This window comes from Xyrauchen texanus, chromosome 8 (assembly GCF_025860055.1).
Source record: "Xyrauchen texanus isolate HMW12.3.18 chromosome 8, RBS_HiC_50CHRs, whole genome shotgun sequence".
Taxonomy (NCBI): domain Eukaryota; kingdom Metazoa; phylum Chordata; class Actinopteri; order Cypriniformes; family Catostomidae; genus Xyrauchen; species Xyrauchen texanus.
Window position 1 is genome coordinate 19,565,620 of NC_068283.1, and position 15,041 is coordinate 19,580,660.

Consider the following 15,041-nt stretch of genomic DNA (forward strand, 5'->3'; position numbering starts at 1 on the left):
GGCCGGGCCTCTTTTCTCTCTATGTTTCTCGCATAGAGCAACTAAGGCCGGGGCCCTTACACGCTTTGAGGGAAGGGGGTCTTAGCCCTTATTCAGGGCGGAGAAGACCCTGCGGAGGCCACGCCTACCCGAGAGGGGAGGCAAGTTTAAGTGGCAAAACCATCAGAGGCCTGCTTAGGGCCTATGTGGAAAAGTCGGTGCGGTGGTGGATCCAGCCTCATAGAGGGGGGAACATACAGCACGGCAACCGAGGCAGCCATGACTGCCTAAGGGAAACACGGAGTCAGCTCAGCCAGAGGGACAGAACCGTGGTGTTACACACAGGGGGAGTCCGAAGGAGTCCTTACCTGTGGAGCACCTATACCAGTACAGGGTAGCTTGCGGTACCCGCAGTGGCTTGGGTCAGCGAGTTCCTCCGCTGAACTGCGACCCACGAGGGCTAGGGAGGAATCGACCAGTGTCCCAAACCTGAGATCTCCTGGGAATGAAGGCGCACTCTTTCCCCTGGTTAGGGGAAGGGCGCTAGGTGCAAGCGATTCACCCGGTCAGATCGTGGGCGTGCCACCGAGTTCTACAGGCTCGGTACCTGAGAAAACACGGGACGATACTGACTCAACTCGGAGATTGTAGAATCTCGCAAAAGTGTTAGGTGATGCCCAGCCCGCTGCTCTACAAATGTCTGCTAGGGCAGTGCCCCTAGCCAGTACCCATGAGGACGCAACACTCCTGGTGGAGTGAGCTCGGACCCGCAAAGGGGGGGCATGGCCTGGGTGTGGGATTCAATTGGCATGTATTCAAATTGGATTCAAAATGCATGTACCCACATGCTCTTTGCACAGAGTGTTGCTGCTTGGTCTTTTGCAATATCTCCGTCAGAGAATCATGGTCACTGTGCACTATGGTTGCCAATGGTGACTGAAGCTTCATCTGAGGCATGAGCTGGGCTTTCATCAGGGGGTCCCACCATAGAAACAGAATAAGCTTCTGTGCATTGGGTACCAGTCCCAGTGCTGAGACTTGAGTCACATGGTACCAATATGACCAACCCCCCTTCCTGACCCTTACAATCCATATGATTGGGGGAAGGGAAGGAAGGAGGGAAGTAGAGAGAGAAAGAGGGAGGGTAGAGTTGGAAGTATTGGTCTGTAGAAACCCTTCTTCGTTTCGGTTGGTGGGACAGGCTCTATCGCATCCTTTAATAGAAGGGAGGCGATTTCTTCGCGCAGAGAGTGGGCATGTTGGCCGTGTACTGCGGAAAAATGTACGCCCATGAAGGGGGGCGGAGACCTGGCAAATTGAATTGCGTAACCGAGTCGAATGGTCCGGTGCAGTCAGCGTGATGGGTTGGGCAGTGCAAGCCACGCCTCTAAACTCCGTGCTAGGGGCACCAAGGGGACAGGTTTTTTGGACGTACCCGGCGGGGCTTCGCAGCGGTGCGGAACAGGTAACGCGGCGTCGGGAGGCAACGTGGTGTCCCGAGGCTCTGGTGCTGAGAATAAACTCAAAGCACTTACCTTGCTCCGCGCATCCGGCGGGGGGCGGGTTCGTGACTGCGGAGGAGTTCTGATGCTGGCGTCCTCTGGACTCGTCTGAACCGGCCGGCCGGGGAACAGTCGTGGCGCTGAAGGCGGGGACACCGCGTCCATGGAGAACGGCATTTGCGGGCCATGTGCCCCAGAGACAAAGGAAATAGCTCTTTTATTGAGAATTTGGGTACCGCAGCCCTTGTTAGGGGGTGCGGCAAATGAAAAAACAAAGGATTCTCCTCCCGGCCCTCCACCGGGGGACGGTGCGGTCTTACCACCTCCGGAGCTAACATCTTGGGCTCTGGGTGTGTTGTCTCAGGAGCGCCTGGGAGCCTTCCGGGTCCTCGAGGGGGTCCGTGAGACAGGGAGCGTGCGCTTCCTGCGGTTTGCTCGACGCTGGGGCTGAGAGCTGGGCCCGGGTTGAGGCGGAGCAGGAGCTTGCCTTCTGGCCACGGGAGGACGCCCTCGGCGAGCAGACGGGGCATGGGCTGTGGCGGCAGGCTTGCGGCGAGGCATGATGTGAGAGATGGCCTCCGTCTGCTTCTTCACCGTGGAGAACTGCTGGGCAAAGTCCTCGACGGTGTCGCCGAAGAGGCCGAACTGGGAGACAGGGGCGTTGAGGAAGCGAGTCTTGTCGGCTTCACGCATCTCGACCATGTTCAGCCACAGCTGACATTCCTGGACCACTAGCGTGGCCATCGCCTACCCGAGCGCTTGCGCTGTGACTTTCGTCGCTCTCAGGGCGAGGTCGGTCGCTGAGCGCAGTTCCTGCAGCGTGTCGGGATCAGGGCCACCCTCGTGCATGTCATGTAGTGCCTTGGCTTGGTGGACCTGCAGGAGAGCCATGGCATGCAGGGCGGAAGCGGCACGTCCGGTGGCGCTCTAGGCCTTCGCTGTCAGCGAGGAGGTTGCTCTACAGGTCTGGGAAGGGAGTACGGGGCGACCTCGCCAGGTGGTAGGGGTACCGGGGCATAGATGGATCGCAACCGCCCTATCCACCTGGGGAATCACCTCGTACCCATGGCGCGCTCCGCCGTCGAGGGTGGCGAGGGCGGACGAGCCTGTGGCGATGTGACGAGTGGAGAGGGGTGCTCTCCACGAAGACGTCAGCTCGTCATGCACTTCCGGGAAAAACGGGACGGGGGAGGCGAGGCTGTGAGCGGCGCCCAGACCCCAGGAACCAGTCGTCCAGCCGTGATGGTTGTGGGGAGGATGGAGGGTTCTAATCCAAGCCCACGCTGTTGGCTGCCCGGGAAAGCATGTCAGTCATCTGTGCGTCAGCCTCAGCCTGGGCGTGCAGGCCTGAAAGCGGCAGCCCAGGGGAGTCCTCAGCATTAGATAACACGCCCTCTGAGCTCATCTGCTTCCATCGCAAGAGGGTCGGCAGACTGGCTGTGAGGCGAGTCACCACTGCCTCGAGCACGGACGGGAATCAACGAGTGTGTCGGGGTGCGGGTGGTCCGAGGGGGCGTACCCGGCGGAGCTGCACCCGCTGCCATCCCCAAATCGCCTCCATCGCCAGCTGCATCGTCCTCAATCCCGTGGGAAGAAGGAGCGACACGGGGGGTGGCTGGAGTGGCTTGCTCATGGTTGTAAGCAAGCCGCGACCGCAACGTTGTCATGGTCATGTTCTATCAGTGAGAACATGAACCATCCACAAACGCAGCCTCGGTGTGATCGCTACCCAGACACACGAGACAGCGCTTGTGGCCGTCGGAAGCGGAGAGCACTCTACCGCATCCAGAAACAACACAGGGGCGGAAAGGCATCTTTATAAAGACGTGTCCTTAAAAGGACGTTCAACGCCGCTGTATTTGCTCTTTTAGAGGAAATTACTCTTTTAAATAAAATCACTCTTTTAGGGAAAAAACTCGTGAGAGTTTTTGAATCTGCACTGACGATGCGCCCAGGGGCAGGAATGCACAGCCGTGCAAACAGGAGAAAGCCGCTGTTGTGCGCCATAGAATCCAACAGCATGCAGCAGAGGGATAGCAGGAACTCGGTGTGTACACGCAGCAGTTGCAGACACAACCATCGGCTCCGAAGAAATTTTCTGAATGAACTCCCGTATTTGCGCCGCTTAAATACCCGTATGTCCGGGGGCGGGACATGCAAATACTGGTTGCCAACTCTCATTGGCCTTTTTTCATAGTCCAGAGGTGAATATCGGCGCTCAAGAGAGACCCCTAGTGTCGCTTCTCTGACACAACGTGTAGAGAGCGACAGAAGGGGAACTATTTTATTTGACTATAGTATGTCTAATTTGGTGTATTCCTGCTAAAAATCTGATTTCAGTAACCATACACTCTGCTTTGGATTACCACCCCTGGACAAATATACATCATATGCAATAACTTCATGGATTCAGTAAAGGTTACCTGAATTTTGCGTCAGAGGTATTTACCCGATTTATCTGAAAGTGTTTGCTGTTCAGCTGTATCTTGTTATGCACAGTGACACCAAAGAGAAACAAGGATGCTGATACACTTGGTTGAATTTGCTGTCTGAGCATTATGTCACTCTGTTATATGTATGCAATAGTCTTTCCCCTTAAGGGCAGCACTGTGTGAGAGAGCTAAGGACACCATGACTATGCAATTTTTGTTTTTTGTTTATGTGCGAGAATGGGCATTTGTGTGTGGATGTGAGCTATGTTTGAATACTAGCTTCAATTAAAATGCTAATTTCCTAAACAGTCCTTCTCTCGCATTAAGCGGGTTGCATGCTGTTTTTCCTGCTCTCCATTGGAGCACTGTCTAACACAGCCAGTTATATGTAGTTTTTAATTATGAAAAGTGAACCTGCCTGGGAAGAATTATGCCTTTTCCATTTATTAAGAATAGGCCTACTATGATGCAGGCAGTGACAGAGATTATTTTTTTTTAGACTTTAATGAGATTTTATCATTTGAAATTCTATCTATTGTGATATTTAGGCTCATAGCTCACTATGCACTTTATTATCTGAGATTGTATTTGATGTATCCATGGCAATAAACGTTCTTTATTCCAGAGTCCCGACAAATAACACAATAACCATTTGTGAAAGGCTGACATTTATAATAGGTCTCTCAAAATTAACAAATCATTGATTTATATCTCTGGGCCCTTTGGTTTTAGAGGCCCCTGGGTAGCAGCCCAATTGTCTCGGTGGTTAATCTGTCCCTGAATATGTGATTGGAGTCTTTGGTCAAGGCCGCCATGCCCTTTAGAAAACACAAATATTTTGATCGGCACAGTATGTGAAAAATGGAGGCACCATCAGAACACTCCAAAAATATTTCTTTAATATTACTTTATTTTTATAAAGGATTTTTTTTTTTTTGTAAATAAGCATATCTCTTGAATAACTTTTATGTTCATTTCATACTCAAAAACATCTTTAGGGGAAAAAAAAACAACAAAAACAGAGTGAATATTTGCACTAGGAGTAAATAGCACCTGCCACACAACATGGCTTTTTGCACTCTTGTTGCTTCAATGGCGTGGTGTTTAAAGACACTTTGTTTGTGCTTTTCGCATATGGATGACCAAGGTTCGATTTCCCCTTTTGCCCCAGTTTTTTCCATCCTGTTACCTATCTCCATTCTAAATATTTCCTTTAATAATACCAATAATACATTTAAATTATATAAAGTTTGATTTCTTGACAGTGATTTTCTCACTGTGAAGGTTGGTTGCTGAGAGAAAGGTTTGATCTGGGTAAATTTATGTTTTCACTATAGTAATTTTGTAGTAACCATGTGTAACTTACCATTAAAACTAACCATAGTTTTAATGCAATTTACCAAAGTGTTACTTCAGTAATAATGTGTTACTATTGTAACCATGTTTTACTACAAAATACCATGGTGATATTATGATTACTGTAGTAAAAGCATGGTTAAAAGCATGGGAATTCAGGGGTTAGGTTTAGGGAAAAGGGGTTGGTGTAGGGTGTATTTGGGAGTCTAAATAAACAAAATAAAACACTCTTTTTTTTAGTATTTTAGTATTACATTAGGGGTGAAAATATTATCTGCCACCATTTGCACATTTGCAAAGAAGATGCTTTTGATTGCTGTTTATACTTATTGAAAATAGCATGTATCACTATTTGCACTTCCAAACTTTTTTTGCACAAAATTCTCTGCTGTAAATATCTTATTTTTCTGATGTTAGCTCATATCGCGTTGTAAACCGGTTGCCATTTACAACGTGATATGTGTTTCCACCCTTCTTTATGAGGCAAAGACACGGACACTGTACAGACATACTCTTGGAGGGATTCCGTGTTCGTTGTCTCCAAAAAATACTTGATCTCTCTTGGGAGGATCGGACGCCCCACACAGAGATCCTTGCTAAAACTAACTCCCTCATTGTGGAAACAATGCTGACCAAGCATCATCTTCATTGACTTAGGCATGTCATCCGCAGAACATTGCTTACCACGGCAAGTCCTCTATGGTCAAATGGTGGGCAGAAGAGGCACTTTACGGACTGTACCAAAATCATTCTAAAATACTGTGGTATTGACCACACTCAGGTTGAGACTCTAGATCATGACAGGCCAGTCTGGCATGCCTCCTGTGCCAAAGGGTTTGAAGAACTGCATCACAACATTAAGCAGTTGTGGAACGAAAAACACGATCAGCGTCACCGGAGGGCAGCAGGCATTGCTTCAGCATCAGGGCTCTCCAGCTGCATTTGCAATAGAGTGTGTGGCACTAGGAACTTTACCCAAATCACTTCCTACTCCTTAGAAGCAAGCATCATCATTGGACATGATTGACAAGAGAGAGAGAGAGAGAGAGAGAGAGAGAGAGACACACACAGAGAGAGAGAGAGAGGGAGAGAGAGACTGTGTGTGTGTGTGTGTGTGTGTGTGTGTGTGTGTGTGTGAGCAGGTTGATGGCAGCGGCAGGCTAAATACATACAAATTGTGCCGTTGTGATTTAATGTCGTGAGTAGCGTAATTTTTCCTACTGTGTCCAATATTAAAATCAGTGCGATACATGGTTTGGGCATTGTTGATATGGCTTCGAGGAGATATGAAATTAAATTATTCTGTTCAGCTGTTATTACATTTGCACTTTATTCAATTTCGCCGGAGCACCACCTGAGTCTTCTCCTCCCATCTACCAGTGATACTTGATTCTACTACCTGCGCAGATATCAACAGTGTTGCCAACTATTTTTAATGGAAAGTAGCTAAAGCCTGCTCGAAATGTAGCTAATGGCGCTTTTCCACTACACAGTACCAGTTCGCCTCGGCTCAACTCGACTCGACTTTGTTTGGTTTTCCACTGTGTAAAAGTTGTACCTGTACCTGCTTTCGGGTACTTTTTTTCGTACCACCTCCGGCGAGGTTCTGAGCGGGCTGAGGCGATACTAAAATGTGACGTAAAAACAATGCCGACTGCTGATTGGTCAGAGAGAATCGTCACTATTCACTGCGTCATCATCGCGCGCGCCAGACGGAGTATCCAGAATAACTCCGCCATTTTTAAATAGTTTGCACAGATATAGCCTACAAAACTATTATTATGGCACAGCGGGAGCGCCATTTACAGATGGCACTCGATGATGCAGCACATGCCCAAGAACTCGAAGCGGCTTTAAGGAGATTGCTGCAATGTCGTCCTTCAACCAGGCCTTTCTGGGAACCCTGAGCCAGCTTGTCCAGGCACTGAACCGGCGGGATGCTGTTCCACCGCCCCTGGACTGAAACCCCTTTGTTTATTTTAATTAAATGTTTGCACTACATGTAACATATGTATATAGTTGGATGTGTGAATTTATATTAATATTATATTTTTTCTATTTGTATGCGTGTTTAAATAAAACCTTTTTGAAACTTATTACAAACAGTGTCTTTTTTTGATGGTTTGCTTTTTTACAAGGGTTTGAACAAGTATTTTCAGATTGTATACTGTGATAACCTTTAATGAAAAACAGCAGAGACAACATATTTAATGATAATGTATTTATTTAGCAAATAAATAACGCATCAGACCCTCTCGTACATCTCTGCCCTCCTCCTCAACACCCTGTGCCACTGCCACCACAGGCTCTGCTGCTGCAGGTGCATCGCAGTCATTGTCATAGTCCTCTCCGTGACTCTCACAAAGGTTATGCAAAGCACAGCAAGTAAGAATCATAGATTTCACAATTGTAACATCACAGTCATTTCTTTTCATGAGGCAACGCCACCTTCCCTTCAGTCTACCAAAAGCGTTTTCAACCACTATCCATGCTCGACATATTTTCTTGTTGTAGATCTGCTGTTCTACTGTCAGCCGTCCAGTGTCAGTGAATCGGTAGCTCGGTTGAAAGCCCAAACAGACGGTCTGCCGCGGCGACTTTGCAAAGCTAAACAGATCTGAAACACATAAACCATGCACATTTTAGTACGTAATACTGGTAGCTATAAAGTTGATTAAATACTTTGCATATAGTATAGTATTTACACATATGCAAACGTTAGCTATGTTAGCATAACTTAACCTCTTAGCGTCGGCTGTGAACAACCGGATTCGTCTCGTAGTCTGAACTCTGTAGTAATTCCCAAACTCTCCTGTTTTTTTCAGCAGTGTTTCGTTTTGCTGCCCTCAGCCTCTCATGAAACAACGTTTGTCTACTTGCTGTGAGAAACAGCCACATCCCGAGGATCAAAAACAGCATACACTCGATTTCCTCCATTGTCCTGTGTGTGTGGGTAGCGGATGTGTGTCGCGTATAAGATTACGTCACGGCAGTTTCCTGCGGTGTCGCTATGACGACCGGGTATTATTTGTGGCGGTACTCTCTGCAATGGAAAACGGAGCGAAAAGCGAGCCGAGTCGAGGCAAGCCGAGGCGAGGCAAGCCGAGGCGAGCTGGTACTGGTAATGGAAAAGCGCCATAAATGTCGCCAGATGACGTCATGCGTCATTAGCATATTAATGACGTCATCGCGTCGTATTTGCATTCTGCCTAATTTGTCGGTACTGTAGCCTACTTTAGTTTATAATAACGGTTATCTCCCCTAAACCGTGCTCATTCTGTTTTTATATAAGTATATAGCCGAAGGCAGCTGCTATGTGATCACTGATTGGTTCCTGCTAACACAGCGTGCACATGCGCAGCTCATTCATGTCTATGTCCGCTGGCGTGCAGTCAACGGAATGTGCTGCTGCTATCAGCCGCTCACTGAACAGAGCAGACGCAGTGGGGAAGTAAGACCTCACGCTTGCAGTACTGGCGATATTTGGAAAGTTGCTAAGGTTTGTCCAAAAAGTCGCTAGATTTGTCGCTAGTCGCTTTTTTGAAAAAATGTCGCTAAAGGGGTCTGAAAAGTCGCTAAAAATAGCGACAAAGTCGCTAAGTTGGCAACAATGGATATCAACAGCACTACTCTGTTATAGGTTGCCAGGTTGAGGTTACAAATTGGTTGAAATTTGAATGATTGTGTCGATTGTGTGAGTAGGATGCGTTTCATACAAGATCTGGCAACTGGACAACCGAGATCTGGGCCATACAAATTACGGGAGTTTCCCGGGAGAAAAAACAAAACGGGAGGGGGGGGCGGGAGATGGGTGTGAAATACGGGAGACTCCCGGGGAAAAACGGGAGTGTTGACAGGTATGCTAATAGTAGCTGATTCTGTGAGCTCATTGCAAACCAACTAAAAATAACAGCTGCTTTCGTGCTACTATATTGTAAAGAGTAGTAACATGTAATTGTTTCTTCATGTAGCTATTTCAACCTGATCTACCTGATTTGGTGTAATGTATTGTATTCAGGTTGATTCAGTGATGTAAAATAATATTTTTTTTTACTTAAATCAAACCAATTAATTTAGATGTTACCACATGTCACCCATGCATAAATCCACCACTGAATGGTAACATCAGACACCATTCACTTTCATTGCATCTTTTTTCTGTACAATAAAAGTGAATGGTAACAGAGGCTTAAATTCATCTCCTTTTGTGTTCCACAGAAGAAAGAATGTTATTCTGGATTGAAATAACATTAGGGTGATTAAAAGATGAAAGTATTTTGATTTTGGGTGGACTATCCCTTTAAACAGTATCCCTCTTTGTCCAACCTATCACATCCATCACCTCTTTTGCCCTGCCCCTTTCATCTCTTTCCCTCTAATCTTTCTCTTGTGGCCGTATTGTGATATTTTAGTTTTCGCCATCACGCTGGTTAGATTACATGGATTATGGATTATATTTGGAGCGAAATTCACACCAGCCTGTAGTTAGTGGGCAGATGGCTGTGGGTTTGATCTTAGCAAAGCAGATGTTTCTCTACTTACAACAATTTTCTCATCTGTTCATGTTTCCTTAGTGTCATATTAACCAAATAACTTCTAAACATTATTGACAGATTTATAATGCATACATTGTTATCGTAGTTTTAGTAAATTATAAGGGAGGTGATGGGGCAAATGATCTTGTGTGTAAATAGAGCATGGACTGGCTGGTTTTGAAGTGACTGGCATGCACTCCAGAGATATGTTTAACAGATTGAGTTCTTTCCTGATCTTAATTTATTTAACAGAGTAAGCTCACTTTAAAGTGATTCCTGAATAATTCTGAGTGAAGGTTGAAGAAGATATTAGGTTATTGCATGAAAATCCCAGGACATCAGCAGTTACAGAAATACTCAAACCAGCCCGTCTGGCACCAACAATCATCCATGTGATTATCATTATCATCGGCATGATTGTTGGTGTCAGATGGGCTGGTTTGAGTATTTCTGCAACTGCTGATCTCCTGGGATTTTCACACACAACTGTCTCTAGAATTTACTCTGAATGCTTCCAAAAACAAAAAACATCCAATGAGCGGCAGTTCTGTGGATAGAAACGCCTTGTTGATGAGAAAGGTCAAAAGAGAATGGCCAGACTGGTTCGAACTGACAAAGTCTACGGTAAATCTGATAACTGCTCTGTACAATTGTAGTGAGAAGAATATAATCTCAGAATGCTAATCTGAGATGTGGGTCAGAGCTGTTTTGGTGGCTCGAGGGGGACACAATATTAGGTAGGAGGTTTTAATGTTGTGGCTGATCGGTGTGTATATATATATATATATGTATATATATAGTATATATGCAGAAAAATATAATACTATACCAGTATTTATCTATTTATTAGCATGTCCCCTTTTTGGGACATTCCAATAAATAGATAAATACTGGTTTAGTATGATATTTTTCATTTTCTTTCTTCAGTTTAGTCATGTGTAAAACAGATTAGTCTTCCATTTAGCATAATGTTGCATGGCCCACAGATTGAATAGAGTGAACAGTGTAGATTTATGACAGGTTTGTAGCCACAGAAGACATGGAATCACAAACTCTGTGATCTTTCCCCACTTCTACTCCAGACATTAACATCCATGTGGACCCATCTATTCATACTGTGCAGCTTTATAGTTACAGTACAGTATTAGAACATAACACACACACACATCTTTCCTGATGGAGTGTATGAAATGATAATGGAGTATGCAGTAGCTCCAGGACTGTATTATGCGCACTGGGTGGATTTAATGAGACAAGCACATGGGAAAGACTCTGAGCAGCGCTGGAGCCACATACACGCTTGATTTAACAAATGTTTTGGTACAGTGAAAATTCTGATTTGAGAAAAAATGTGATTTTATCTCCATTTGTAAGCCATCAAGAAAAGATTTAGTTCACTATATTTTCCCTTCCAGTCATGAGAAACTGTCCAAGATGGGATGTTTGATTGAGAGAAAAAGCAGAGCTCAAAGGCAGGATGGTATGAGGTGCAAGTAGCATGAGAGAAACACATGTGGCTGTTTCTTGATCCTGACTAAGTCTTGGAATAGAATCTCTTCTTATCTTGTGGACTGCAGTGGTTATTAGGATAATTTGGTCTGGTTTGGTGGTAAGAGTGTGGACAATGGGTGCTGGAGGGTAGTAAGAGTAATCTGAGATAAACCTCTCTCACACATACATGAACACACATCATGGATAGAAGTTAACAGTTAATTCAAGTAAACTTGCAAAGGCATTGCCATAGGCTTGAAATAGTACAACAACAATAATAATCAAATGTAAAATGTGGCATGTAAATCTCAATTTGCATAAATGTAGTTATAACATTCATTCTAAGATTCAAATGATAATAATAATAATTAATTTTATTTTAATTGCACCTTTCATACATCAAGTGCTGCTCAAAGTGCATCACATGTAAGAAATTAAATATCACCGGAAGTGACTGCATTCAAATGCATAAAAATAATAAAATATTAAAAGAAATGTATTTTAAATGAAAATTATATTTTGCATTTTTATATTTTTGTTTTATAAAAATAATTGTAAAATGTGAAAGATTAAGTACACTTCATTTAGTTTTAATTTAATTTCTATTTTATTTGTATTATTTAGTTTAGCTTTTTATTATTTTCCACTGTTATTACTATTATAGTCCTCAAAACACATACAGACAAAATCAGTATATCATCACCTGCTATGTTTGAATTAAGTTAAAGAAACATACAAAAAAGGGTTTTGTAAAAGAGTATTGCTAAAGGCTCTCCCTGTTTCTTTCTGTTTCCCTAATGACAGCCACATGGGCAGAGGCATTGATTCAGCAGTATGGCCGAATGCCACGTTCTCTGTATTTCTGTACAGCACCAGTGGTGTGTTAATGTCAGTGCCCTGAGGATGGGGAAATTTAAGGAACTCTCTGATGGGCTACAGCTTTCCAGAGGTCTGCAGTTAAAAAAACATCTTCTGTGCTCCCAAATTTCAGTTCAGTACGGTTCAGTTTAATAAACAAGACAACATTTTTTACAAAAATAAAAGTCTGTTTTTTCTTTATTCTGTTTTGTCCTAATGGACTCTGTTGTTGGGTTTGTTATCTTGATCTATGTTAGCAAAGACCTGAGGTCGCTGTCAGATTGTTGTCGTGTCTCCTTGAGCAGATTTGTAAATGTGTCACCGGTTGGCCAATAACAATGAGCTAGCTTGAGCTGACTTCCTACTGTATATTTACTTTCCCAAAGGTGTTGTAGTGTCAGAAGAGGTGAGCATACTGTGAATGTATGAAAGCCCCCCAAAATTTTTTTACTAAGATATATAAATTGAAATTATTTATATCAGGAGAAAAAGGTACTGCGGACAGCAGTAAAAGGCACAAAAGAAGAAAAAAAGAGATCATCAAAAACTAGCAGGGGTACAATAAGATGAAGTATTTTCACAAAGTTTAATTGCATAAGTTATATATATATCTATATATATATATATATATATATATATATATATATATATATATATATATATATATATATGTAAATATATGTATATATATGTAAATTGATTTCCCTGCTAAGCGTGTATACTGTATATATATATATATATATATATATATATATATATATATATATATATATATATATATATATATATGTTTAGCAGGGAAATCAATTTACAGTACAGATTATGGTTACTCCATGAAACAGAAAATATGATTGGTTAGCAAATATCCAATTACGTCTGAAATGCAGGTTCTGATTGGTGGTTCAGCTTAGTCGGACTGTCTGACATGTTGCACTCCAGTAGCTCTGTGCACGTTTAGAGAGAATCTCGGTACACTTAATTAAAAAAAATAATAAAAATAATATATATATATATATATATATATATATATATATATATATATATATATATATATATACACAGACAGACAGACACACAATTCACTCAATGTTGCAGCAGCATCACGTTAGTAGACTGAATTACTCGTTGTTCTGGCAGCCATACATGTCATCACTTATTGTAGAAGGGCATACAGAGAATCCTAACTGCGTATGCTCTAGACTACACTACTGGCCTTCCCGCAAATCATGAAACATAGGCTACCAGAAAAAGTGAACTATTTGCAAATGTAAAAGGTTTTGAGAGCTATTTGTATTCATTGTTTCTTTAAATCAATACTGCTTTTGAGCATCTGTTTCCCTGCATCAGATTGATTGATCTGTCATAAACACAGCATGACCTGTAGAGCTCTTGACTGAAGCGCCTGCATGTTTAATATCCTGATTCTGCTGTTTGCATTGACTATAAATCCCAAACTGCAACCTCTGACCTCCACAGCTCCCATCTCCTTGCCAGTAACACCCAATGTTGTGTCACTCTTTCAGCCCTTTTTTTTGTTTGTTTGTTTCTTTAATGATCTTTTATTACTATTTTGCCACAGTATGAGTCAGGATACAGACTGGACTTTAACAAAAAAATACCAAAAGTACCATGGTATTTATTTACTATATATTTTTAAATATACCATGGTAATAGCATATGTTTTGGAAATATAGCACGGTAATACCGGGATTTTTTTTGGACATATTCCATAGTAATAACATATTTTTTGGACATACTATGGTAATACCAGTGGTGTAGTAGTGACTGAAGAGGAAACCGCCAGAGGGAGCTCCGCGCCCCTGTTGTCAAAACACAGATTTATACAACGTAACTGGTTGTTCTTCAGTGGAACACGCCGGTGGAGGAACGGGACGGGTTTGCATCGGGGCGAGGGAAGAGGGAGGGCACTGCGGACAGCCCAAACAACGATAAAGAGACGAATTGACTGAAGAAAACAAGATAGATGCAAGATAAATCGCTCGTATAATTTTTAATAGCCAACTTTTTAAAAACAACGTAGCTATTTACAACAGCTTCACCTCCACATCCATATCACCCTGCAAAACAAGTTAAGCTGCCCAATGAATGGAGTTGCATTTTGCCTTGTTGGAATACCACCGTATCCAGAAAACGACGTAAGTGTAAGACTTTTTCTCACTAAAGCCAACCGCTTAGTTTAAAAGATTGAGTATACGATGTTTTGCATATGTGTTTGTTAAATATTGTCGGAAGAATTGGTCAGAGAGCATGATTTGCTAAGAGGATTAAATAGCATGCATGGATGGCTACAATGTGTACAACCCAACATAACAGATGAAACTGCTATTCCTCTAGAAATTCATTTCAACCTCCAGCTTGGATTAATAATGGAATTTTAAACTTTACTAGTTTATAAAACTTGCCTTCACTTTTATAAACGACTGAAATTGTCAGAATTCAGCTGCACACGCTGTCAATCAATCACCCATAGGCTACGTCATTTATTCAAATATCTGAACATTTGAATTAAAAACAAAATCATGTGAAAAGGCGGTAAATGTGCAAATAGTTATAAACAAATAAAGTAATAATTTATTTCTGCCAAAATGGTTCAAACCTTATTTGGGGTAAATGCTGACAAAATGTATGCTTGCTTACTGTTAAATGTAAATCAAGATTATATCTAGCAGGCTATTATGTTTCCATCATAATATCACTTAATATGTCACATGTCATGATCTATTCTATTGTTATATTATACATGCACCGATCAGCCACAACATTAAAACCACCTGCCTAATATTGTGTAGGTCCCCCTCAAGCCACCAAAACAGCTCTGACCCGCATCTCAGATTAGCATTTAGAGATGATATTCTTTTCACCACAAT

General features: G+C 42.9%; 1 protein-coding gene across 1 annotated transcript in view; it reads left to right on the plus strand.

Moving 5' to 3' along the window:
• Positions 1-14,094: 14,094 nt before the first annotated feature.
• LOC127647532 (rho GTPase-activating protein 23-like) overlaps positions 14,095-15,041 on the plus strand; it is a 102,374-nt gene continuing 101,427 nt past the window's right edge. The window contains exon 1 of the mRNA XM_052131807.1: positions 14,095-14,309. Within this exon, the coding sequence (XP_051987767.1) occupies positions 14,256-14,309 (54 nt within the window). The 5' untranslated portion in view covers positions 14,095-14,255. The remainder of the gene's footprint in view (positions 14,310-15,041) is intronic.